The 27,080-nt window shown below is 45.1% G+C and overlaps 2 protein-coding genes across 2 annotated transcripts; one reads left to right on the top strand and one right to left on the bottom strand.

Moving 5' to 3' along the window:
* Window positions 1-8,702: 8,702 nt before the first annotated feature.
* On the bottom strand, window positions 8,703-10,061 carry LOC127328902 (protein FAR1-RELATED SEQUENCE 5-like). Its single transcript, XM_051355464.1, has one exon. It carries the CDS (start codon window positions 10,059-10,061, stop codon window positions 8,703-8,705), a length of 1,359 nt encoding a protein of 452 aa, XP_051211424.1.
* Window positions 10,062-13,625: 3,564 nt separating this feature from the next.
* LOC127333866 (NADPH-dependent aldehyde reductase-like protein, chloroplastic) lies at window positions 13,626-14,715 on the top strand. Its single transcript, XM_051360301.2, has one exon. The coding sequence runs from the start codon at window positions 13,712-13,714 to the stop codon at window positions 14,501-14,503; it is 792 nt and encodes a 263-aa protein (XP_051216261.1). The 5' UTR covers window positions 13,626-13,711; the 3' UTR covers window positions 14,504-14,715.
* Window positions 14,716-27,080: the final 12,365 nt, after the last annotated feature.

Raw genomic sequence — 27,080 nt, forward strand, 5'->3', positions numbered from 1 at the left:
GCTGGCAACTGGAACTTCCGACCCTCCTCCATGGCCGTCTGCCAAGCGTGGAAGGCGCAACCGACGAAGTCGTCGCTGTCGTCCTTGGCCTCCTCGTTGTAGTAGGCCAGCGCGTCGTCGTCCTGGGGAGGCGCAGGAGGACCCCGTTGTCGTGTTCGACGAGGAGGTGCAGGCACCGGAGGTGGACCAAACGGGTAGTCCCGGTCGCTGAGGAACCCCGCCTTCCTCCTCAGATTCTTCTCGGTGTCGCGCCAGGTGAGCCATAGATCGGAGTTCACGACGAAGGTAGGATCGGCGTGGAGGTCCGACCGCGGGTACTTCCACCTGTGTCCGATCTTGGCGGTCCTCTCCGGCTCGCGTAGAGACATGGGCGGGATAGGCACCAGAAGGTAGCTGAGCTGCCAGCCACCGTCAGGCAGGTGCACGTCCCCGCAGCGGTGGCACGACATCCAATTTCGGTAGATGAGCCGCGCCATGTCGACGGGAAGCGGCACCCTGTTCAGCTGGTCCTCTTTTTTTACGCCGCTGTCGGACGCCTCAGAGTCGTGCTTCTTCTTCCCCATGGTGATGCGATGACATGCGGTGATGAGGGTAGGAGCAGAGGTGTTGGTGGTGTGGGCGATGGTATGGGCGATGCCGGTCGCCTTTTAAAGGCCGGGCGCCCCGTGCGGGACACGATATCATTGATGGCGGCGCAAAAGTCCAGCCGCCGCCCGCTAGGCCTAGTGCGTGTGCAGAATACGAGGCGACGCCATTGATGGTGAAAGTTGCGGCGCCGGCGAGGAAGCGACAACTACCGATGCGATGCGGTCGCAACATGCTTCGCTCCCACTGCCAAGCGGACCTGTTGGAGAAGCGAGTGGTCACACGGCGCAACCGCGCAACGTCTACCAAGATGCATCCGAGACGCAAATTTGGGCTGAGTTTGCGTCTCGGCGATTAGCCCGATCACTATGCGTCGGGTCACTAGGCTAAGGTGCACGCGTATTTTCTACGGTTTTGCTATATCTCAGTCAATTGAGAATTTCTTAAGTCTAAGTCACTCGTAAAAAAGTGCTTGAGTTGCACTTTTCTGTTAAAAAGGTGCAATTGCACTTTTCTGCTAGAAATGTGCAACTGTAATGAGTTGTACTTTTCTTTGAACTGCAGTTCTTTTCTGAGGTGACTGAAACTTAGGAAAATCTCAGTCAACTTAGACATAAACACCTTATTTTTTACGAGAAATCTATCTATAAGCTGATCTGACTGTGTCTTAACGTCAGCTCACGCTCCTGGCCGCGCGATTCGCATCCGATGGTCCAGAGCTTCCCGCATCGCGGACCTGGTGGGGACCCACGTGCAGTCTCTGTCCTCGCGTGCGCGTAGCATCAGAATTTTTTTTTCGAAATTAATTGAGGCCTGTCGGCGAGCGGCTTCATTTCGTCTTCCTCCTTCCTCGGATGCGGTCATCCTGGTGCTCCGCCTCGTCGCCAAATCCGGCGATTGCGGTCGCCGGCGACGGATCTTACTCGCCGGAGACAATTTTTCGCATCAGGTTCGGTTCGCCCACTTCGATTGCTCTTCTGCACCGTCGCGCACCTTCTCCTTGCTTCTAATTTCTCTCCTCGGGTTCTCAGGGGGGGGTGCCATCCTTCGCCGTGGTTCTCGTTTCTGGCTGATAGGAGTGGTCGCCGGAGTCGCCGTGGACGGTTTATTACTCGCCGTAGTCTGATTTCGTCCTAGGTTGGTTTTGCGCTTCACTCAATTTTGCTCATCCCGCATCAGTGCCTCTCCGTTGTTTTTGTTACTCGCCGGAGTCGCCGTGGACGGTTTTTCACATCTGGTTTTGTCAGGTGACATCCTTCTCCTTGGATCTACTCTTCGTGCTTCCGCCAGTGGTCTGGTCTCCGACAACACGCTCGACACGATTTCCTCTGTCTCACAGTAAGGTACTCGTGATTTCTGGGGCAACATCCTAGTGCATTTGATTTTTTAGGATGTTACTGTGTGGGCAGTTAGGATTGTGTGATGTTTTCATGTGTTTTTTGTGCATCATATGATAGCAATTTTCGTGCTATGACATCCCAATGCACCAGACTAGGGATTTTGTGGTCACTGAGGTATGAGCAATGATGTGCAGGGGATTTGTTGAGGATGTTATTTTTTGTAGACTTTTCCTAAGGATTTTGTGCATCGTATGGCAGTAATTTTAGTGCTATGACATCATTTTGCGCATGTAATTATTTGAGGATGTTTCTGTGTGGTCACCTATGATTTTTTTGTGATGTCCTAATGAGGTTTTTGAGGATGTAATTATTTTTGAGGATGTTACTGTGTGGTAGATTTTAGGATTTTCTGTGATGGCTTTAATGAGGTTTGTGTGCAGCATATGGTAGCAATTTTAGTGCTATGACATCGTAGTCCAGGGAATTTTTGAGGATGTTACTGTGAGAATTTTTGAAGAATTTTTTTTGTGATGTCCTCTAGTGGTTTCTGTGCAACATATGGTAGCAATTGTCGTGCTATGATATCCTAGTGCAGGAAATTTTTTGAGGATGTTTACTGTGTTTGTGGCTGAGGTATGAGCAATGATGTACAGGGTTTTTATGGTGCTATAACATCCTAGTGCAAGTTTGTTTTGTGTGTGCAACATCTGGTACAAAAATGTGATGATATAACATCCTTGTGCATGGAAGTTTTTAGGATGTTTTTGCTACCTGGTCACTTGGTATTTTTTGTGATCATCATGTGGTTGGTGTGCAGCATCTGATAGAATTTTTGATACTATAACATGTAGTAGCAATTTTGATTTACTATAACATGCTACTGCAATTTTATCTGGTTAGTTAGTTTTTTGTCCGATGCCATAATGTGTTGTTTTTGCAACGCATTGTAGCAAATGTTGTGTCCCAGTAACATCTGAATCAGAAACATGTTTTCAAACCTTCTGCCATATATGTGACATCAGTGCACCATTGTCTCAGTAACATTTTTTTGCTAAATGACATCTACACCTGTGTGGACATTTGTTATTTTCTTCCCATAATAACTTCCACCTTGCTTATTTTTCAACAGGCATCAATGACAAAGTCAAGTAGTCATAGGAAAAACAAGTCCGGCAGAAAACACAGTAAGCTAAGCCTTATGCGCAAGAAGCTTACATTGAAGCACAAGGTTTCAGCAATTCATTGTGAGCTACCAAGTGAAGTAGATGTATCTGTTGAACCTGTCCGCGATGAAGGAAATGTTGTTCAAGAAACTGAAAAACAAAATGAAGCAAATGTTGTTGAGGAAGAAGTAGAACCTGTGAAGGTGAGTTAAAGAATCTACAACTTCGTAGTACATCTTCATTTTTTTTACTAGATGTTTTTTTCCTCTCGTGGATGAATTGATGTACATGTTTCTCAGTAAGTCCTAATATATTCTTGTTTTGCTTTTTGCATTCCCATCAAAATGTACATGAATCTACAACATTCATACTGAAGACAGTGGGCTTTTATCGCGGTAGTTGGCAATTTCTGCAAATTCAGAAACAAGTTGTCTCTTAAAACAAAATCATGAAAACAAATATATCATTAAATTTGTCAAGTATAACATAGACAGTATATAATCTCCTTTCCCAGTTTTACTTAAAGGGTTTTTTTTGCAATTGTTCTAGGTGAAGAGGAAGAAATTACTACAGCGTGCATCCCCAATGAAGCTAGTGAGGTTATATCCTAGCATTACAGATGATCAGATGACAATGATTAGGAATGCAGATTATGGTGGATTATTGGATATAAAATGTTCGAAACTGCAACCTGATCTGTGCAAGTTTCTGATGGAGAGCTTTGATTCAGCATCGTGTAGTTTGGTCTTCCCTGGGAGAGGTTCAATCCCTATCACTGAAGATTCCGTACAAAAGGTTATAGGTGTCCCGCGTGGCAAGTTACAAGTGTCGTACGATCTCAATTCAGATGCAATAAAATTCATGCGGGAAGAAATTGGAGTTGTAGGAAAGCAGCAACCAACTATCAAAGCTTTGGAAAAGAAACTTCTCACAATGAAGAAAGCTGACAGCCGGTACCTAAGATTGTTCATAATTTATGGGATGTGCTCTGTGCTAGCTCCTACTACAGGTGTACGCATTAGTCCGAGGATATACTCTTCTTTTATTCACATCAAACAAGCAAAAAATCTCAATGTGTGCAAGTTTGTGATAACTATGATCCAGAAAGCAACTCAGTCAAGTTCAGAAAAGGCAATCCTAAAGTCATGCATGCTGTACATCATGGTAACTTCTTTTTCTGCTCCTAATTTGATTTTCATTGATCATATTTTTTTTCATGCGAAACAATGTCCTCTTGTCCTTACAGATTTCCCTTTTACATATCTTACAGGTCAAATACCTAGATTCATTGCAACTAAATGATATGGATATCAGTGATGAAGGGACACGTGTTTCAGTTCAGACAAATGCAATGGTCAGGAAAGCTATTATGCAGGACACACGACCTGATGGTTCGGCCGGCAATGCACCGGTAAAAACTTACAGAAATAGCATATGTAGTTTAACTGTAGTTTTTTTTGCCTTTTCAACCAAACCATATGATTGTTCTCTGATATATGTTCCTCTCTGTCTATGAATCTGAAGTTGAAACCTGAATATGCGTACACAAGTGCATCTGAATCAACTGAAAGAGATGTATCTGTCGAAAATTCAGCAGCTCATGGGCAGGATAAACTCAACAACCTAAGCAATAGGTCCACTGATATGGATGAATCTATGGAGCAGTCACGTACACTCGGACATGATGAAGACAACACAAACCATCAAGAGCAAAGCGACAACACACATTTTGAAGAACGTGTCGATGATGAATGGAAGTATGGTGACATGAATGAAGAAGAGTTTGAAGATGTCAAACCAGAAGCGTATACTGGGGGGCAAACCATACTTTTTGCAGACCCGGATGTTATTGATAGGTTCATCAGACATAATGTGCCATCTACATGCACAGCGCAAGTAAGCATGAAACAACATTTTCTTACTCTTTTTACGTCTCACCTAGAAAATAACACCCTGACTAAAGTGGAATACAACTTCCATCTGAAAATAACATTTACTCATTGAAATCGAATGTTACCATCATAGGATTAATTTCTGTAATTATTTTTTACCATAGCTTTTTTTTCTGCTTTCCAATGTTCCATGTTTTCAAACACCACTAGTAGAATAAGACATACATTTTTTCCCTATTATACAAGAGTGACACCAATTTGAACCAACTTTTCCGGGAAAAAACATCTGAACTAATTTTAACAAAATAAAAATTGCAAACATTGGTTCAAATTCTTTAGGATGTATCATTACCTGCAAATTTATTACTTCTGTACAAAAAAATTTTGCTGACAAAACTACTTACAAACTTACTGTCATTTGCAGGAAACCTATAAATTCAAAGAAGCAATTGAGTACGCTTGTCATGGTTTTGAAGCAAGCTTGCAGATGCTAGTTCGAAATTTAGTTCACAGTGCAGAGAGTAGAAACAATCCAGATTTCACAGGTCACCAAATCAGCTCGCAAGAAACACTGACAAAAAATAAAGATTCAAAAGCCAACACACAGTTCAAGCAGACAACCACAAGGGGGTTTTTCCAAGAAGCAACCATCAACAACACATGATGACAAGACCTTCAGGACGCATTCAGAGATCAATCAGAACAACAATTCTGTTTCTATGGGTACAGACGAGGGTTGTGCCAGCAAGTCAGTACCATATGGACACATAGAAGGATTTGAAGAAGAGTTGAAACAACATATGGGTCCTGCTGATGGCATTACCAAACTAGCCAGTCCACAACCAGTAATCCAAAAACATAGCATTCCAACTATGAGTCCTGCTGAAGATGATGCAGCTAATGAGGAGAAAGAACATCCTGATGCCATTTCAGTGAAAGATGTTGAACAAGAAATCAACGAAGACCAAGGCATTCCACCCACAGTTACTGCTCAAGATGATGCAGGCATTCAGCTGGAAGTTGAAATACCAAACAGTGTGTACAAGAGCACAGTGGATCATGTCAACCATGTAGGATGCAACAATGAAGATAAAGGAAATTTATATTCTCTGGATGCACTTGTGGAAGAATATAAGCAGAAAAAGGGGGAAAACCAAGAAGATGTTAGTAAGACCGGGACACCAACCGTGAAGAATAACGACAGTTCCACCAATTCAGACAAGCTGACATCAAATCAAGCTGTGGATACTGGAATCTTGGAGCACAAAAATGTAACTTACAATAAACTATCCGGTGTGATGTTTGATGATGAAGATAGCTCAGTAAGCAGTGAAGAGAAAAAAAGGGTAGAGTTCATGCACTGTGTGGGGTTCTCACACATTCACAAGTTAAGCATACCAATCCTTCAAGTTCCAGAGATATCTGACAGTGCGATTCAAGATAATACATCTCAACTAAGGAGCCAGATGTTTCAGGAATTGACAAACAAGACAGCTCCAGAAGTACCTTCTGGATTGGAATCACTAATTGATGGAAGCAAAACATATGATATGGATAAATTATTGTTAGACATGGTGCCAAAAGTAGAAGCAAACAAACGGAAAAAGGTCTCGTTCGCAGATGGACCAAGCAAGAAAATGAAGGAGGAATCAGTTTCTGTAGTTCCATCTCCATCAAGATATAGAACAAGATCTGCTTCTCGCGAAGAATTGGCTTCAAGCCCACAGAGAAAGCAGGATATAGGTGAAGCCCAAGTAAAAACAGCAGCAAAAGGAAAAATATTGACGCCAAGAAAGACAACTCATCGCCAAGTATCAAGTCCAAGTGACAGCAATTCTCGGAGACAAACAAGACTTTCAACACTGAGCACTATGGCAACAGCAAAAACTGAAAACAAGAAAGATGTAACTCCAAGTTCATCTGGAATCAAAACTACAACCAGTAGCATCCCAAGTTCAGCAAATTTCGACCCAATGGGTAGGAAACTAAACTTCGACAGCACAGAATCTGAAAGGAGAATGCACGCAATGAGGATGGCTCCGGACCCACCACCTTTTGATCTAAGCACACCACCAGAAACTAATGATCAAGATGAATTAGTCGTCAACGAAGCTAACAAAGAAGTGGAGATACAAGAAGCAGAAGCTATGGTTGCAGCACCAACCACCAAGAAAAAAACAGATGCATCAAGGAGCACTACACCTGTGGTTCATGAATATCAAAAGAGAAATGTCAAGATAGGCCACTTAGCAAAATCTCCATTCGTCAACCTAGAATCCAAGAAAAACTACAGTGTTTCCAAGTCAGTGGAAACTTTGTGCAACATGGTGTGTGAGCATGGATGGAAGACTAGCTCAACGTCGAATAAAGAAATAGTCATTGATACAACAAATTACTATTGCAACCTCGGGCAGTTGGCAGATTCAGTTGCACCAGGGAAGATGTTGATAAATACAGTAGCTGAGATTGGAATTCACATAATGACATTGGAGAACAAAAATCCTAAGAAATACATAATGCCACTACGTGTTGCTGTAAGTAAACAATCATCGGTTCTTTTTGTACTTTTACATTTTTTCATGCACTTCTTTTTGTCCACATTAATTATGCAGCATGTAATTCCTGCATCTCTTCTACAGAAATATCTCATTGATTCCCGATATGATTTAAAAGATGTTACAAGGTGTTTCGAGAACAGCCCAGCGAACAGACTTGATCACAAAGAAATTGTAAGTTTGCTAACTTTCTAAACTGATTTTTTAACTGAATTTTTTATACACCAGATGTGCCTCCACATTAAACTGATTTTTTTAAACAAACATACAGACAATAACATCCTTCATTTAACAGGTTTGTTTCCCGACACTCGAGAAGTGGGCACGAACACCTACAAATGGTTATGGACACTATTGGTTGGTTGTTCTTAATGTAAGTGCAGAAAGATTTGAGATAATTGACTCGTTATCATCAAGGAAAAAGGGGGAAGCTCTTATGATGGAAGCATGTCACATGCTCATAGCGGGAATCAAGGTTATGTGGAAAAGAGAGTACGCAAAATCAAAAGTGCAAATCGCGAATTGGCCAATAGAAGTTATTGACAGTCCTCGTCAAACAAACACGTAAGATTTTCTTGTTTTTGGTACTTGACAAAGACAAAAAGTACACTGCTACATCAGGTTTTTTGGATATCTCAATATATGTTAACTATGTTGCTGATCCATATGATCTCCTAGGTACGATTGCGGTTTCTTTATGTTGAAGAACCTTGAGGAAAAACATGGAAGGATGGTTTCATCATTCACACAGAAGGACTTGCCAAACATCAGGAAACTATACACTGACAAATGGCTACGCACGGAGAACAAAGCACCTTGGGGCTTATATATCTAGCTATTCTTCTTGATGTTAAGGTAATGAAGCTGCTTTTCATCATTTTTCTAACAGAAAATTTTACTGATAAAGGACAATTGAGTCAAGCAATTACATCTGGAGTTTCTCTGGAATTTTTGTTCTCATTTTTTACACAAAATCACATGCAACTTAACACTTCAATTCAAACAAGATAAAATCTTACATAAACTCAGAACATAAATTGCAACATTGATAAATAATATATTCAAATGGACTCTGAAACCATGTATCCATGTTAACATAAGAACAAACTCTGAATCCATGTCTACATGTCTAAATCTTAATTACCACCAAGCCATTTCTGTTTCCTATCACTGGAAAAATTGATGAAAAGGGAATTTCTCTGGATTTGCCAATCTTACTGGACAATTCCTTGCGTCATGATCTATTTCACCACAAACACTACAAGTAGTTGGGTTAGGCTTCTTTAGCTGGAGTCCACCTTTCTTCCTTTTACTGCATGGTCTTTCTTTAGCTGCAGTAATAGGGGGGTCTTTTGCTTTCTTGTTTCTAGATTGAGAAACATCTTCATCCATTCTTCCCTCAAAGGGAGAAGAATCTGAAATATCTTCAGTTGCAACTGACTTGTTTTTCCTCCTCTTCAGTGCATCTGCATTAGCTTTCTTCAAAGCAGCTAGTTCTTTGCTCATTGCAATCATGTGCTTGTCTGCTATTTCTTTTGTTTTCTCAGAAACTGCCAATCCAACCGCGAGTTTTGAAAAATCATTGCAAAGATTTCCATACCGTAGTAACCTCATGTCTTTTCTAGACATTTTCTCTGTTTTTCTCTGTAATGGCTCGACAACGGATGGAACAATATCAGGAGGGGGTAGGGACCACCTAGGTAGAATGTAGTGCTCAGGTATCTCTCGCACTTCACCAATGTAAGACATTACTTTCATAATGTGGCAACAAAGAATTCCATCCTTGTAAAACTTGCAGCACTGGCAGTTGTACATGAGATTTTCAAGATCAACGTCAACCACATAGGTTCTTCTGCCATAACCATATACAGTACCTTGCACTGGGAAAACCTCAAACACACCACCACCACAGTCCCTAGCATTGTAGGATGGTATCTTCCGCAACTCCAGCTGGAAAATGTTGTAGATGGGTAGAGTGTAGGTCTGCAAAATTTGATCCTCCATTGGAAAATCTCCCCACAACCTGACAACTTTGTCCATTCCCATGAAATCATGCCCATCCTCAGCAGAATCAATCTTCTCTTGTAATTTCATATACTGCTTGAAGAAATTAAGTAGGCTTTCGCGTGGGCTTATGTACTGCTTCAAAACAGCATTAAACCCTTCACTGCGAGATGTTGTTTGCAAGAATGGGAAAAAGCGCTTCATGAAATAAGCAGGAACAAAACATTTCCTTAGATCATAGATGTCCTTGAAATGATCATTATCAACAACATCATGTTTTTGGATCATCTCAGCCCATCTAGTTTCAAATTCTTCTTCAGTAACACTATAGTCAATAACATCATTGAAATCTCTTCTCAAGTCTTCTCTTTTGGCTGCCATAGGACCAATTTTTTCCTGAACCTTCTTCATGATATGCCATCTGCAGTTCCGGTGAATGGTGTCAGGGAACACCATTTCAATTGCAGTCCTCATAGCTACATCCTGGTCAGTAATGATGTTCAGAGGGTGCAAACCATCCATTGCTACTAAGAATGTCCGGAATAGCCACTCAAAGTTCGCAACCTTCTCATTCCTCAGGAAACCACAACCAAGCTATATGGACTGACCATATCTATTGATTCCAATGAATGGTGCGCAAGACATGTTATACTGATTAGTCATGAAGGTTGTGTCAAACGATATGCAATCATTGTACAGCTTGTACACATCCCTGGCTGCACCATCAACCCAAAAGATGTTCTCAACCCTATTGTCATCGTCTAGCTTGTAGTCATAATAAAACCTAGGATCATCCTCTTTTAGCTTCTCAATGTATTTCAACAACTCAGGGATGTCTTTGATTTTCCGCTCTTCACTATGTTGGGCTCTGTAATTGCTAATGGTTTTAGTACTGTAAGGTACATTCTGCTTGCTTCCATATAATTCCGCCATGATTTGCATAATCCTTCCCGAACTGAGATTTACATTACTTAGCAAATCAATGAACTTCTTCTCTTCTTTTGGAATTTTGTTGTGCGACCTCAAGAATTTTTTCAGAGCAAATTTCTCAACAAATTCATGCGTATGCTCCTCGACAAACTGAGTAACTTCCCATCTGGCACCAGATCTTTTAATCCTCATTTTTGCCTTGCAATCTGTCAATTTCGTGATAGCTCGGTTTCTAATCTTGACAGGAGTAGGTGGTAATGAATTGTTCCCCGTTTTGTTGCAAACAGACAAGCATTTGTCTTTCTCTCCATCTTTTGTAGACTTCCTAGATGATTCAATCCTAACGGAGAAGCCAACATGATGCGCATACCTATTGTAATGTGACAGAGCAGCTTCCCAGGTGTCAAATTTCATGCCAAGAAATGGTGTCTTGGGGGAAAACCCTTCTGGTGTTGACTGAACTTCACCTTCCTCACCACTGTCCTCACTTGGTAAAGTCACACATGTCTGGAAACCTGATCCGGCGTTAGTGCCTCTGTCCGAAGTGTCCTTCGGGTCGACTTGTGCATCACTACTCTGACCAGCCGAATATGGACCAAATGGCCCAGTTGCATCAACATTTTCCCAATTAGGACCACCATGAGATGTTCCTGCAGCATTTCTATTACTCCCAGGAACAAAACCTTGGTCAGGAGTGCCTTCCCAAACCGGAGGAGCATGAGATGATCCAGCTTCATTGTCATTGCTTCCAGGAGCAAAATCTTGGTCAGCTGGCTCGTTCAGATCAATTCCGAACCAGAAATCAAAACCTCTCGGCATCTGCAACAGTTGCATAGAGTTATAAGAAGAAAATTATACAGTTGAATAACTAAATGAACAAGAATTTCTTGTTTCACATCGCAATTTAATTGTTGTTTTTATGGATGTTGTTCAACATAATTTCATTTCATGTACTAACTAACTACATTTTTTTGCCCTAGGGTACTGAAGTGATTGGTTGAAGATCATGAAAAGACAATTTTTATGGCTGAAGATCATGAAAACATCCAGGTGCAGGTACTGAAAATAGTTAACACCAAAAACAAGGATCAAGTAGGACCTGAACAATGCATCTCAGATGTTATTACTGCCGAGTCGCAGCTCAGACATTATGCGTGGAACATGGTGATGTAAGTAGTAAGGCATGCATGCTACTACCTAGTATCTTAAGTAGTATCGTCCGGTATCATCCGAAAACTGTTGCAAATGCCGTTACTTTTGGATCAAAATACATCCATCAGCTGTTACTATCTAGATGATTTTCCTGTTTGATACATCTTCAGCAAATTACTTTTTGGATGGAATCTAATGCATGAACTGAATCAGCTGATGAATTTTCTCCATATGCATAACTGAATTTCTTTTGTTGCTTCTAGAATTTCTCCATATGCATATCCATATGCAACATCATAACTGAAATATAACTGGATGTTGTCATGTTTAAGATTGGCATGATGCTTTAAAGAGAAAAATGATGTTACTTCTACTGTTTTTGATGTATCTACTGAAAATGACCAATTTTTATGAACACCAACTAATGCAGAAACTTCAGTGTCAATTACATTGCTATTTTTTTCATCATGCTGCTCAGGATAGGAAACTATCTTTTGAGCAAACTACTGGATACTTTTCCTGAGATGTGTGTTATTTCATCATTGTCAAGAAAACATAACATCCGAGATGTTTTCCATATGTAGTGAAGATGTCTTTTTTATACTCATTTTTCCCTGATACTTTCTTTTGACATATGTACAAAATCATGTGCATAACTGGATTATACTGCCTGAGCTTTTTTATAGATGTAAACAGTTCAAGTAGATGTAACCAGGTTCAGTGCATGTAAGCAGGATGTAAACAATTCCAGTAGATGTAAGCAAGTTCAGTACATGTAAGCAACATGGATGAGCAAAGGTAAGCAAAATTTCTGGGGGTAGATGTTAGCAGGACTTTTGGGGTAGATGTAAAGGAAAAGAGGTTATTCCTTTCTCATGTAGAGGTTAGCTGGTACCTGAATTTCTTGCTGGCTGACGGGATGTTGTTCAAATCCCTGAAAGAGTAGCCAGATCAAGATTGCTGGACAGTTTTTTGGTGAGATTGCTGTGCAGTTTCTGGTTCAAATCCCTGAAACAGTCGCCAGATCGAGATCCCTGACGGGATGTTGCTCTAATCCTGGAGGATGTTGATTCGACTCTTCAGATTTGGATCTGGTGGTAGATGTACCTGGATCTGATTTCAGGGAGCAGGGAGGAAGCAAAGGAAGAAGAATGTACGGCAGAGAGGGGAAAGTTTCACGTTTTTTGTGCTGTGGATGATCTTCGGGACGAGTTGGTCCCCCTTTTTTGACGATTGGCTGGTGCCAACCTGTGTTCACACGGGACAGCACGTGGTGGTCCACGTTTTTGCTTTTTCAGGAAGTCATTACTGTTAAAAAAGAAAAGTTTGGGTGACCTGGCTGTAACTTAAAACTAGGCTGACCTGAACGTAGTCGCGTCCTATTTTTTAACCGTGAGGTCTGATGCGACCCGTTTGCGTCCCTGTTACGGATGACCTAGATAAACGATTTTTTTTATATATAGAAGGCCTTGATCGTGTCGCACGATGCAAAGTGACATTAGCTTCTATGTCTATACCCTGTCTGTACGAGGGCAGAGTGAGGGCGGGAACTCGGGCCCTGACCAACATTAGAATATTGTGGGAGCCCATTTTTCCTTCTTTCTTTCAGCAGTGGATGCAGATTGACCACGTTAGGATGACATGTAAATTTGTCATACCTTATGTCATAGCCACGGATATGGTCTAATCTCGAACGCATAATAAGGAAATCTGGTCTCTTAAATCTCACTTTGATTCCTGCAAGTATAGATAATATCAGGCCTGTTAAATCTTGACAAAATTACTTGAAAAAATTATACTCCGTTCGATCAAAAATGACTGTCGAGTTCTTTTTAAATTTGGTTTCAATGACCTCAAATTTAAACTATACCTCAGACACTTATTATGGATCTGGCTTTGTGCTTGCGGTCAAAGGAAGCAAAATTGACAATTGGCGCATTTGCGTCACCCGTGACGAAGTCAGGGTGTCAAGGAAGAAAAGAAATGTCAGTCTACTTATAGCTGCTATCAATGCGCATACAATTGTTCAACCAGTCGAAGCGATCACAGAGCAAAGCAAAACGAAACCCAGTTCAACCAGTCGCAGTTCAATGGCAACCACCGCGACGATATCCTCCTCTGCGCCGGCGGCCTCGCCCCCCCTGGCCGGCCGCGTGGCCATCGTCACCGGCGCGTCTCGCGGTATCGGCCGCGCCATCGCGATCCACCTGTCTTCCCTCGGCGCCAGCCTGGTCCTCGGCTACGCCTCCAGCTCCAGCTCCGAGCTGGCGGACGCGCTGGCCGCCGAGCTTCCGAGCGCCGTGGCGGTCAGGGCCGACGTCTCCGACGAGGCCGGCGTCCGTTCCCTCTTCGACGCCGCCGAGTCCGCCTTCGGCGGCGCGGCGCACATCCTCGTGGCCTGTGCTGGCCTCGCCATACAGACCTACCCGTCCCTGGCCACCACCGCCACCGCGGACTTCGACGCCGTCTTCGCCGTCAACACCCGCGGCGCGTTCCTGTGCCTCCGGGAGGCGGCGAACCGGCTGCGCCGCGGCGGCGGGGGCCGGATCGTGGCCGTGTCCTCCTCGCTGGCGGCGACGCTCCTGCCCGGCTACGCGGCGTACGCGGCGTCCAAGGCGGCCGTGGAGGCGATGGTGCGGGTCACGGCAAAGGAGCTCGGGCCCGCGCGCGTGACGGTGAACTGCGTGGCGCCGGGGCCGGTGGCGACGGAGCTCTTCTTCCAGGGGAAGAGCGAGGAGGCGGTGGAGAGGTTCAGGGCCGGGCACCCGATGGGGCGGCTCGGAGAGGTCGACGACATAGTGCCGGCGGTCGGGTTCCTCTGCACCGACGCTGCGGAGTGGGTCAACGGTCAGGTCATCCGGGTTAACGGAGGCATTGCTTAGTCATGGCTGTGAAACATTGAAATCAACTTCCATGTACTACCTCACTAGTCATTCCTATCTTCCATACAGTACACTTTTTTTTTTCTACTAGTTTAGAAAGTACTCCGTACCAATTCTTGGTTTGCTGTTTATCCGGATTGTATTGTGGAGGCTTTGGCCAAAGGACCTGTTCTGGTCTTAATAAATAATAACGCAGCTACTTCCATACAGTACACTTCAGAGTCGTCTTCTTCTCCCAAGCCCTCCTCTGACTCAATTCTGACGGCGCTGCCGTTTGGAGGAGAGCAGTGGTAGGTGTTTTTGTTTTTGTAAAAAGTCAAACTGTCCATCGATCAGTCCAACTTCGAAAGGTAGGTTGTAGGTTCCCAAACCGCGTCCGGATTAAGCTTCGGATTGAGCTTTTAAGGATGCCGCACTTTGGTGCTGCTTTTGGAGCGCGGCTAGAAACAAATTCTTTTTTAGAATTTTATTTAACATCAAAAAATTGAACATTTAATAAACAACAAAGCAAATAAATAGAAGTTGGGCTAGATCAAAGCGACAACGCACTTGATGTCTCTCTTTTGAGCCTCCATAGATGCTCTAGGAGATTATATTGTAGTTGAGCGTGAACATTGCTGTCAAGGATTTCCGTATGCATGGCGAGAAAATTAGCAAATTCTGCAGGCACCTAGTGATCAACTTTCGCAAGAGATTCCTGACACTCGTAGGGATCAACATGCCTGGCTTCATTCTTGCAGTCACCCTTGATGATTATGTTGTGCATAATCACACAAGTTTGCATCACCTCCCACACTTGGTCGTGAGATCAAGAGAGAGCATGATACCAAACAATAGTAAATTGAGCTTTAAGCACACCAAATACCCGCTCGACATCCTTTCGGCAGGTCTCCTAGCGCTCAGTAAAGTGGCAATTCTTCTCACCCGTTGGCGCGGGGATTATTTTGACAAATCTCGCCCATGTTGGATAGATACCATCGGGGCTAGATAGTAGCCTTTGGTGCATTGGTTGCCATTAACCTCATAGTTGCATGGTGGAGCATGACCATCCACAAGTTTCGAAAACACCGGAGAGCGCTGCAACAATTTGATATCATTGTGTGATCCCGCCATGCCAAATTCATATGTCATAATCCGCCACAGCTTCAAGCACCACATTGCAATATCCATAACGTCCTTTGTCTAAAGCTTGTCAAACGAACATGCAGTTCTTTCTTGACCAATGCATACAATTAATGCTGCATTTTGTGCCATGGTAATAGCAGTCTCTACTTCACTTGGCCCTCTCAAATAGTACGAGCCAAACTTTCCCACCACGGCCCGGTAGAATTTGTACATGCACTTAATGGCACTGGAATCACATGCGAAGGTAGTCATCATGTGCATCGTCAAGTGCTCCATATGCAAGCATCCTCATGGTGGCGGTGCATTTTTGGATCGATGAGAAGCTAGCCGTGCCAACGGCGTCGTGCTTCAGCTTGAAGTAGGGGTCGAACTCTCTCACGCCATGAAGTATATCCATGAACAATTCCTTGCTCATCCTATGGCGTCGCTATGAATTGTCAGCCTGTGTGGCATCGTCGGAGAAGTAGTCATTGTATAACATAGTATGACCTTCCAACCTTTGCCGGAGCTTTGTTTTTTTTTCCTGGCCTTGAACCTCCACGGTGCGGCCTCTTCTTCTCCTCGGCTTCATCAAGCATTTTTTTAAGGCAAGCGATAATCGCCAGGTGCTCATGAACGTCGTCGTTGCAGGCCGCATCGTCAACGAGCGTTTGTTGGATTATGTCGTCGATGTTATCCATGTCTATGAGGAAAATCAAATAGTAGAAATTCGAGGCGAGAATTGGGCAATGAACAATGACGGACAACGCCTACCAGACAAACGACCGAACACCTTCTGCACACGGCGAAGGGGGGGAGTGGCCGCCGCTTTATGGCTAGAGTACGCAAACCACCGGTGGCGAAAAGGGAGCAAGGGAGTCAGGCGTCGCGGCGTAGTCCAGCGCAGTCAAAGTATTGCGTCAGCGGTGTCGACGATTTGAGAGGTGGTGGAGGGGTGGTAGGCGAAGGAGAGGAAGAGGGAAAGAAATGCGTGAAGCAAAAATATCGGCTATGGTCACTGGCAGGTAAGAACCCACGCGGGCTTTCGTTATATCCGGCGTCCCCGCAGCGTCCCCTGTGTAGCGGGGACAGGCTCGGGGCGCCGGAAACCATATTGGGACGCTCTAGACCGAAAAGGGATTTGGGGCGCATGGCTGGGGGAGGTCAAACGTACAATGCGCCCCAAATCCCTTTGGGGGACGCGACTGGAGATGCTCTAACTAGGTGAAACTAGGTGAACAGGCGATCTTCGACTCGACGTCTGCATCCCGTCTGAAAGGACACGGATGCCGCCTAGAGGGGGGTGAATAGGCGGTTAAAAACTTTTACGATTATGTCTTAGCAAATGTGGAATAAAACTAGCGTTTAATTTGTCAAGCACAAAACCTATATAACTAGGGTTCACCTATGTGCACCAACAACTTATGCTAGGCAATACAAGCAAATATTTGATAGCAAGATATATAACTTCAAGCACGAAGGCTATCACAAAGTAAAGTGCATGAGTAAATAGCTCGGGTATAGAAATAACCGAGATGACGCGGAGAGACGATGTATCCCGAAGTTCACACTCTTGCGAGTGCTAGTCTCCGTTGGAGCGGTGTGGAGGACAAAGCACTCCAAATGCCACGAAGGCCTCACCGTATGCTCCTCGATCCTTCCCACCAAAGGGGAAGCCCCCGATCCACTATGGAACCTTAGGGTGATCACCGAACCCGCACAAAGCTTGGGGCTATCTCCACAACTTAATTGGAGGCTTTGAATAAATCGTCACAAAGGCCTTGCCCTTGAAGAATCTCCACAACTTAATTGGAGTCCCCAAGAACACCACAAAGACCACTAAACCATCTAGGGTCCAAAGATCCAAGAGGAACAAGCTCAAGGAAAAAGCTCCCGAAGTGAATATCTCACAAACTTTCACCTCTATGTATCACCGTGGAGAAATCAAACCGATGCACCAAATCCTTCACTCTCAAATTCCAACAAAGCTACTAAAGCTATTGGGGGAATAAGAGAGGAAGAACAAAATAAGAAGAGGAACACAAAATTTCTCTCCAAGATCTAAATCTAGAGATTCCCTCACAAAGAGGATGATTTGATTGGTGCAAATTTAGATCTAGATCTCCTCTCTCTTTTCCTCAAATTTGAGCAAGAATCATGGAGAGATTGAGAGAGAGGAAGAGCTCTCAAAATGCAACAACGGTGGAGAGCAAGAGGTTGAAGAAAAAGTGACCCAAAAAGAGATAGAAGAAGGTGGCCTCAATTTTCTGCCCGTTGGGGGCAAAAAAAAAGTCTTGGGCCGGTAGTACCGGTATGGGAGGGAGGTACTACACCCAGCCCACGAGCGCATGTGGACGTGCGGCAGATCGAGACAGAGCAAGTGGGGCTAGCAGCGCAGGGGCTCAACGCGGGGGTGTGTGAGCGCATGCATGCAAGAGATCCAGTTGAGCGAGGCGCGCTGGCGTCCACGCGTGAGCAAGGCAGGCGCACGTGGGTGGGGCCCAACGTGGCAAAGTGTGGTGACACAACATACCACTGCATGTTGTAGTACGCAAGTTGATGTAGCCCGACCTTCGGTCTTCGCCACATCATGTGCTTCATCGCCAAGACGGCACGCTAAGGTGAATCTTCTCCTTTACGCGCGCCTCGAATCGCCTATTTGGGACGATATACTACTTCATACTCCGACATATCTTGATGATAGGAACTCGACGACAAGTACGGAGAGAAGAGAGGATGCCATGGAGACCCGAGGACGCAAGGCCGATGTCACGGAAGCATGGAAGAGAAGGAGAAAGAGGAGCTGGACGCTCCAGGCCGGAACTTCCGCCCATGACCGGAACTTCCGCCTCGGAGGACCGGAACTTCCGCCGGCCGGAACTTCCGCCCAAGTTCCGCCCAAGTTCCGAAAGTCCGTCAAAACCATACTGGATGTTACTGTGAGGAAATGGCCGAATTCCGGAACTAGGCCGGAACTTGGCCGGAACTTCCGCCCCGACCGGAACTTCCGGCCTCCAGGACCGGAACTTCCGCCCAGATGCTTCGAAGATGCTGTCTAAAAGGAATCCAGCCGGAACTTCCGCCCAGGACGACCGGAACTTCCGCCCCTCAGGACCGGAACTTCCGCCCATACGCGTTTCAGCACCAAAACTGGCAGATTCAGCTTGTAACTTATCCCTTCGCCCCACCTACTATAAATAGCCTAGTTGGCTCAGATCTGAGATTAGACTTGATGTGAAATTAAACCTGAGCTTAGCTCACCCTTGTGGGAACCCTACCTAGATCTATGATCTTGTACCCACCCGGGCTCCTTATCGACTTGTCAAGATCTCTTTGGTGACTTCTACCGTTTGTTTGATCTTTTGCTTGCACTTCTACCTATTTGGTCTTTTGCTTGCACTTCTATCAACCTTCCGGTCTTTTCACCCTTCTAGATCTTGCGAGCTTTGATTTGTCGATCTCTTTGCGGGACTTCTACCGGAAGGTCTTTTCTCGCAACCTCTATCGAGTAGGTGTATCGGGCCTACGAGGGAAAACCGGTTTGTGTGCGTGTGTGTTGTATCCCCACGTTTCCCCCTCGCGTTCTTCGTGTTCATCGCGTTCATCCACCTACCCCCACGAGTTCCACCCAAATCCGTGAAGATCGGGCACATCCTTGGACTTAGTCCACATCATATGGTATCAGCAGCTCTTTGGTTGCCACGGATTTGACCCCCACATCCCCCAATTCCACCAATTTCGCCCAAAAAAAATTTCCAAATTTTTTTTCCCAAAAAATAGCCCCAAATTGGCCTTGGATCGATCTCTCGATTTGTTGAGTTATTTGTGGTTTTGCTCCAATAGAAACTTGTCTTTGGTGTTGATCTGCAATTCCCCCACCTTCCCACAGCTTCTAGTGCCAAATTTTCCTCGAATTCGAAGGATTTCGGTCCGGATTTCCGCCCAAATCGACGAACAGCCCGCAGATCTGATTGCGACCGGAAGTTCCGCCCGGAAGGACCGAAAGTTCCGCCCCCGGACCGGAAGTTCCGCCCCTCAGGACCGGAAGTTCCGCCTGGCCAAAATTTTGACAGCAACCTTCGTTTTTCATTTTGGTACTAACCCCCTTGTGTTTGGACTTCGGTTTGAGTGCCATTTCAGCTACCACAAAGCTTCCGCAACATCGACAACGACGACGGCACCCCGAGGATCCAAGCGGTTCATTTGACACCTCCACCATAGCAAGTTCAAGATCGTCGGCCACCATCATCAAGTGGTATAACTTGCTCCTAACTTGTAGCCCTAGCCTCTTTTGCGTACCTTTCCTATCGAGAGTGGCTTTCTAGTGTTGCGAAGCATTGCGCAAGCGTCCCGACCGTGAGGGTGTGCGTGTGTTGAGCAAAGCTTCGAAGCAAGCTCGTGTGAAAAGATAAGCAAAAGAAGTGTGACACACTTACATAGATAGTAGTATCCTTACATAGTGAGAAAAAGAAAGAAAAATACAAAAAGAGAAAAAGAAAAAGTGTGTGAGTGACACCTATACACAAAAGAGTCCAAAGCTTTTAAGCAAAAGAGAGAAAAGAGAAGAGATGCGTCTTGCGCAAATCTTGTTGCTTCTCAATTTTGCAACCAAGCCACGGTCTCTCTTGTGTTGGCGTGACACCGAGCTAGTAGTCTTCGTTAGGACCATTTTGTTCTTGCTCGTTTTCCAAGTCGCGCTAACCCCATTTTGTCCCACGCGTGTGTTCCTCATTGTGTATGCCTTTTGTGATCACCGCCTTTGACTTGTGACTTTTGGATCTTACCCACTTTTGACAATAGACTTTTTGTTTGGTTCTTCCATTTGGCTTTCCATATCCATACCTAACACCATATAGAGTTTTTGTTTTGTGTGTGTGCATACATATCGGTTGCCCTCCGCCTTGAAACACCTTTTCGATTTTGGTTTGCAAGTTTTGACCCTTTTGGTAGTTTTCCTTCCACCATATATACACCAATCCTATAGACTAACATGGATAGTGAGGATGAAACTACGGAGGACGACATGGAGTCCGATGAGGGTGATAGCTCCGCAAGCACCGCGGATACGGAGGACCATGGGGAGCCCGACACCAACTATGGCTCCACATGCATTGGCGACATGACCGACATCGAGCATCTCTACACCGACCATGACTCGCCAAGCATGGACAACATGGTGGACCACCACTCCGAGCTCGACTATAACATGGACGACATGGTTGAGCACTACCTCGACCACGACTACGACCACGACGACATGGTTGAGCACATCCTCGACCACGACTACGACCACGACGACATGGTTGAGCACTACCTCGACCACGACTACGACCACGGCGACATGGTTGAGCACTACCTCGACTACGACTACGACACCATGATGGAGCACCGCACCGAGCACTACCTCGACCATAACTTCGACACCATGGTGGAATCTAGCTTCGACTCCACCTTGAACAAGACCGGTGCCTACAAGTTCCCCATCTTGGCCAAGGGAACTACATATGAAGATAGAGGACCTCCAAGACGGCGCAACCATGAGAGTGCTTATGCACATGATCATCTACACCGAGCTCGTCCTAGGGAACATCAAGAGAGCCACCACCATGATCGCCATCGACACTCTCCTCCGAGCTCAAGAAGGCGCCACAAGCAAAGTGCCAAGCCTCATGAACCATCATCTAGGCATGCCGAGGATCGTCATCGACACAAGTCACCACATGATCATCGTCGACCATCACCACCTCATGACCACCATCGACATGCATCACCACATGACCATCGCCGACACAAGTCATCTCATGATCATAGTCGACCATCACCACCTCATGACCACCATCGACATGCATCACCACATGACCATCGCCGACACAAGTCACCTCATGATCGTCGTCGACCATCACCACCTCACGTTCACCATCGACCAACACCTACCAAGGATCTTCGACGACACCCCCCAAGACATGGTGATGATGCAAGAAGACGAGATCCTCGACATGAAGCGGCCAAGGCTACAAAGAACAAAAACACCAACCACATGGTGTCCACAAAGCCTAGTGCCACCACCAAAATGGCATCTCCAAGACCGCATACACATGAGAAGATCTCCAATGGTGCGAGACAAGATACTACATCAACAAGGAATATGGTGCCAAGTGCAAAGAAAGAGGAACCACATCTTATGGTGCTTCCCTATCCTACCGCCACCACCACAATGAAGTCTCCAAGACCACCTACACATGAGAAGATCTCAAAGGATGCAAAACAAGGCGCTACACCAACAAGCAAGATGGCGCCAAGTGCAAAGAAAGAGGAACCACATATCATGGTGCTTCCCCCTCCTACCGCCACCACCATAATGGCGCCTACAAGAAGCTCAAGCCCCAAGATGAAGACCATGGAGTCTACACTTCAAGATGAAGGACGATCTACCCATCCTTATGCCAACATGACAATGCGTTATCCACCAAGATCAAGTAGCTCCCAATGCTTTCGTTGCAACCAAGACGGTCATCTTTGGGAATGCCCCAATCTCCATTGTGATGTGTGCACATCCAACAAGCACATGACATGGGAGTGCAACACACCACAAGCCCACAAGCTCTACTTCGCCCAATTGGATGCCGAAATTGCCAACAAGACACTTCAAGATACCATTGTCTTCAAAGAATGGTGCAAGGAAATGGCCAAGAGAACGACTATGAAGTCCACACTTCAAGATGAAAAACAAGAAGGCCAAGTCAAGGGTGACGTTGATTCGAGCCTAGCTCTCAACAACACCATAGCGCCATCAAACGGTGTCAACATGGGAGGCGATGGAGTTGAGACGGTTGAGCATGGGATTCTCCCTTCAACCAAGGAGGCGAATGGAGTTGAGACGGTTGAGCATGGGACTCTCCCTTCAACCAAGGAGGCGAATGGAGTTGAGGATGGTGAGCATGGGATGATCCCTTCACCAATGGAGGCGCATGGAGATGAGAAAATTGAGCCTCCTCCAATATGCTTGAATGAGGAGATGGTACCAATCCCATGTGAGAATGAGAGCCACTTAGCCCACTTGAGTGAGAGTGATAGTGAGTTGAGTGACTCCCACCCCATATGTGAGTTTGAGTGCTTCCATTTGGAGAGCAAGAGTGACACACCACATGAGTTGAGTGAGGATGTTTTGATTTCTAACAACTTAACCTCTACTCCTCTTGTGTTGTCTTCCTCTTTGCTAGGTTGCTCGGACATCGACGACGTCATTGCCATGGAGATGAGGGACTCCAGTATATGTGAGATGAGCGACTCCACTATATGTGAGATGAGCGACTCCACTATATGTGAGATAAGCGACTCCACTATATGTGAGATGAGCGACTCCACTATATGTGAGATGAGCGACTCCACTATATGTGAGATGAGCAACTCCACTATATGTGAGATGAGTGAATCCACTATACATGAGCTTGAGTGCCTCCATCTTGAGGATATGAGTGATACACCGAGTGAGATGAGAGTGGTAGTTGATAGGTCATGTGAGGCCATTACGAATTCTAACAACTTACCCTCTACCTCTAGTGTGTTTCCTTGTGTCTCATTAGGTACCATGGATGACGAGTTCCCGATCATGGAGAAGATGTACATGGTGCATGAAGATGATGCTATCACACCATGCTTGATTGAAGATGAACATGGAGGCCACATGGAGCCTACCTCTTCCACAACACCTACCACAAATGAGTCGGACTACAAAGGTACCTATATGGGTGTTGATGATGCCATGATCCCACTAGTGGACATGATGATTTGTGAGTTCATGCATGATGATGATGATACAATTGCTATGTCATATGCTTCGTTCATTCCTCCATGTGATGCTTTGCTTGATAACATTGTTGATCATGTGGAATTACTTGCTTGTGACAATATGATCATGCCATGCCATGAGTGTTTCAATATATCTCCCATTGCATGCAACTTGTCGAACAATTTCTCTTACCCATGTGTTGCTTGCAATGACGATAATGAGAATGCTAACGCTTGTGTTGTGACAACCTTGATGAACAATTGCTCTTTCCCTAGGTTTGTCAACAACAATGATAAAATGTTAAACATGTTTTGTGCTAGATGCTTGCAATACTCTCCCATTAATGCAACCAAAATGTTGAATACTTGCTCTTTCCAATGCTTGGTTTGCAATGATGTTAATATGCTTGTAAATGAGATTGCCCCCATAGCTCTCTCAAATTTTGGAGACTTTGCATATATCCATGTTGAGCATGTTCCCATGTTTACTCCGCATATTCACCATATCTATTATGATGCTTCGCTTAACGCTAATGGTGATGTGCAAAAGACATGGACCATCATGATGGATGATGTGTTCATATACCATGCACACACGTTCTTTGCTTTACCTATTGTGTGTGTAGGTACAAGAATGCCAATGTCAACCTCGATTGAGCACGAGTTGACAAAGAGAGCTCTAGAGAGCATCATACAAGTGAGTTCAAGATCGAACCCGGCTCTAATACCTTTCCCATGCTTTGCATTGAACATGTCGAACAATTTCTCTTTCTCTTGGTTCTTTTGCAAGCATGATGTTGTGATTCTTACCGTTGGTATTGCCTCAAACAAGTCGACCAATTTCTCTTTTATTTGGTTTTTTGGCACGCACGGTTGTGTAAATGTTGTTTTGATGAACTTTTTGGAAGATATGTTGTGTGTTGCACCAAATATGAGGACCAATTTCTCTTTCCAATGGTTTGTGTGCACACATGTTGATAATATTTTGGACACTTCCACTTATGTGTTTTGGCCAAATTCTCCTCTTGTTGCGTCAAGGATGTTGAACAATTTCTCTTTCCGATGCCTTGAGTGCAACAATGCACATGAGATGGACATCATAGTCGTCTCACATCTTGGAGTTTTTGTGTTTCCACATTTGGAAGATGTTCATATGGAGTTCTTACACATTGACCTTGCACATGCCTTATTCTTGATAAATTTGTGTTGTGCTAACGGTGTTGTGAACATGAATGGACATGTCATTGATGATATGCTCCTCTATCACACACACATATATTTCGCGTGGTCTTTGTTGTGTGAAGGTACATGTGACATATGGATGAGCGTCAACGAATGGGTTCAACCCCATACTTCTACTACACAAGATCTCTCAATGAGAGCACACCGACATTATGCAAAGGTGACCTCCTTCTACTTGCGCTCCCTTGCTAAACTCGTGGAACATTGGCTATGCTTTGAGTGTTGTTTGGCTTTTCTTGTGCTATTGATAGGGCTCTTGACAAGTGAAGCGACATTCAAGGGTTGGTGTCATCTACCTCCTCTACACAGTCATGAAGATTTATCGTCGAGGATGACTCTTTTTCAAGTGGGGGGAGATGATGTAGCCCGACCTTCGGTCTTCGCCACATCATGTGCTTCATCGCCAAGACGGCACGCTAAGGTGAATCTTCTCCTTTACGCGCGCCTCGAATCGCCTATTTGGGACGATATACTACTTCATACTCCGACATATCTTGATGATAGGAACTCGACGACAAGTACGGAGAGAAGAGAGGATGCCATGGAGACCCGAGGATGCAAGGCCGATGTCACGGAAGCATGGAAGAGAAGGAGAAAGAGGAGCTGGACGCTCCAGGCCGGAACTTCCGCCCATGACCGGAACTTCCGCCTCGGAGGACCGGAACTTCCGCCGGCCGGAACTTCCGCCCAAGTTCCGCCCAAGTTCCGAAAGTCCGTCAAAACTATACTGGATGTTACTGCGAGGAAATGGCCGAATTCCGGAACTAGGCCGGAACTTGGCCGGAACTTCCGCCCCGACCGGAACTTCCGGCCTCCAGGACCGAAACTTCCGCCCAGATGCTTCGAAGATGCTGTCTAAAAGGAATCCAGCCGGAACTTCCGCCCAGGACGACCGGAACTTCCGCCCGACCGGAACTTCCGCCCCTCAGGACCGGAACTTCCGCCCATACGCGTTTCAGCACCAAAACTGGCAGATTCAGCTTGTAACTTATCCCTTCGCCCCACCTACTATAAATAGCCTAGTTGGCTCAGATCTGAGATTAGACTTGATGTGAAATTAAACCTGAGCTTAGCTCACCCTTGTGGGAACCCTACCTAGATCTATGATCTTGTACCCACCCGGGCTCCTTATCGACTTGTCAAGATCTCTGTGGTGACTTCTACCATTTGTTTGATCTTTTGCTTGCACTTCTACCTATTTGGTCTTTTGCTTGCACTTCTATCAACCTTCCCGTCTTTTCACCCTTCTAGATCTTGCGAGCTTCGATTTGTCGATCTCTTTGCGGGACTTCTACCGGAAGGTCTTTTCTCGCAACCTCTATCGAGTAGGTGTATCGGGCCTACGAGGGAATACCGGTTTGTGTGCGTGTGTGTGTTGTATCCCCACGTTTCCCCCTCGCGTTCTTCGTGTTCATCGCGTTCATCCACCTACCCCCACGAGTTCCACCCAAATCCGTGAAGATCGGGCACATCCTTGGACTTAGTCCACATCACAAGTCGTTGACATAACACAAGTTAAACACCGTTCCACTCATATTACATCCCTCAGAGTGGTACAGCAGAAACATATGCGAGTCCAAGGTATGCCTATAGAAGGATACACAAATTGTTTACAGAAGATCATCACAGCCTCCTACTTTATAGTGATGTAAAACTTCAAATAAAGCTCCAGAAGAACGACTCGTAGTCTAAATTATTGCTAACTCCAGCTTAAGAGCTACTTGGCTTGCTATAGAACTCTAGCTACTTAGGTGCTAGAATTAGGGAAAGGTTCCCTTCTATTACTAGTCTAAGTTTCCACTATAGTTGCTGCAGAAGTTGACTTCATTGACTTCTTTGCTTGAATTCTTCATCTTGTTGCCGTCGACTCCTATGTCTTCGAGTTCCACGGTAGTTTCTCCTTCGGTGCCTTAATCTAAGAAGGGGGTTCAAATGGGAGGGAATGAGTACGAGCGTACTCAGCAAGTTCATATTAGGAAATAGGTGTATCATGCACTAGCTATAGCCACAGACCAGAAAGTCATAGGCAAATGCAAGTTTTCATAAACATTTCTTCAAAAGGTTTATTTTATTCCGAAAACTATGCCCGTCAGTCTTCACAGGTTGAAGAGAACTTCACGAAGTTCCTTTCCTTCCGCCTTCATAGTTCCCTTCCCGGAATAGGGAGTGACAGCCACAATTTGATACACTCTGCAGAGGTGCGTTACTTTTCCCATAAGAGAACTTATCCTTGTTGCCAACCGGGCTTGATATTCCCGTCCACACTTCCTTGGTGTGAGGTCCAGTATAAGAACCAAGCCAATCACTGCCTTCTCCACGACCCCGCAGACCCACCCTTTTGTAAGCCTGTCCTGCCCTTTATCTATGGAGAGACCGACCTAGGCATTTGTTCTCCCCTATACCATTACGGTAGACCGTTCCGAACAATTAGTATGCCATGTCC

Source organism: Lolium perenne, chromosome 2, assembly GCF_019359855.2.
Source record: "Lolium perenne isolate Kyuss_39 chromosome 2, Kyuss_2.0, whole genome shotgun sequence".
In the NCBI taxonomy this organism is placed as follows: Eukaryota; Viridiplantae; Streptophyta; class Magnoliopsida; order Poales; family Poaceae; genus Lolium; species Lolium perenne.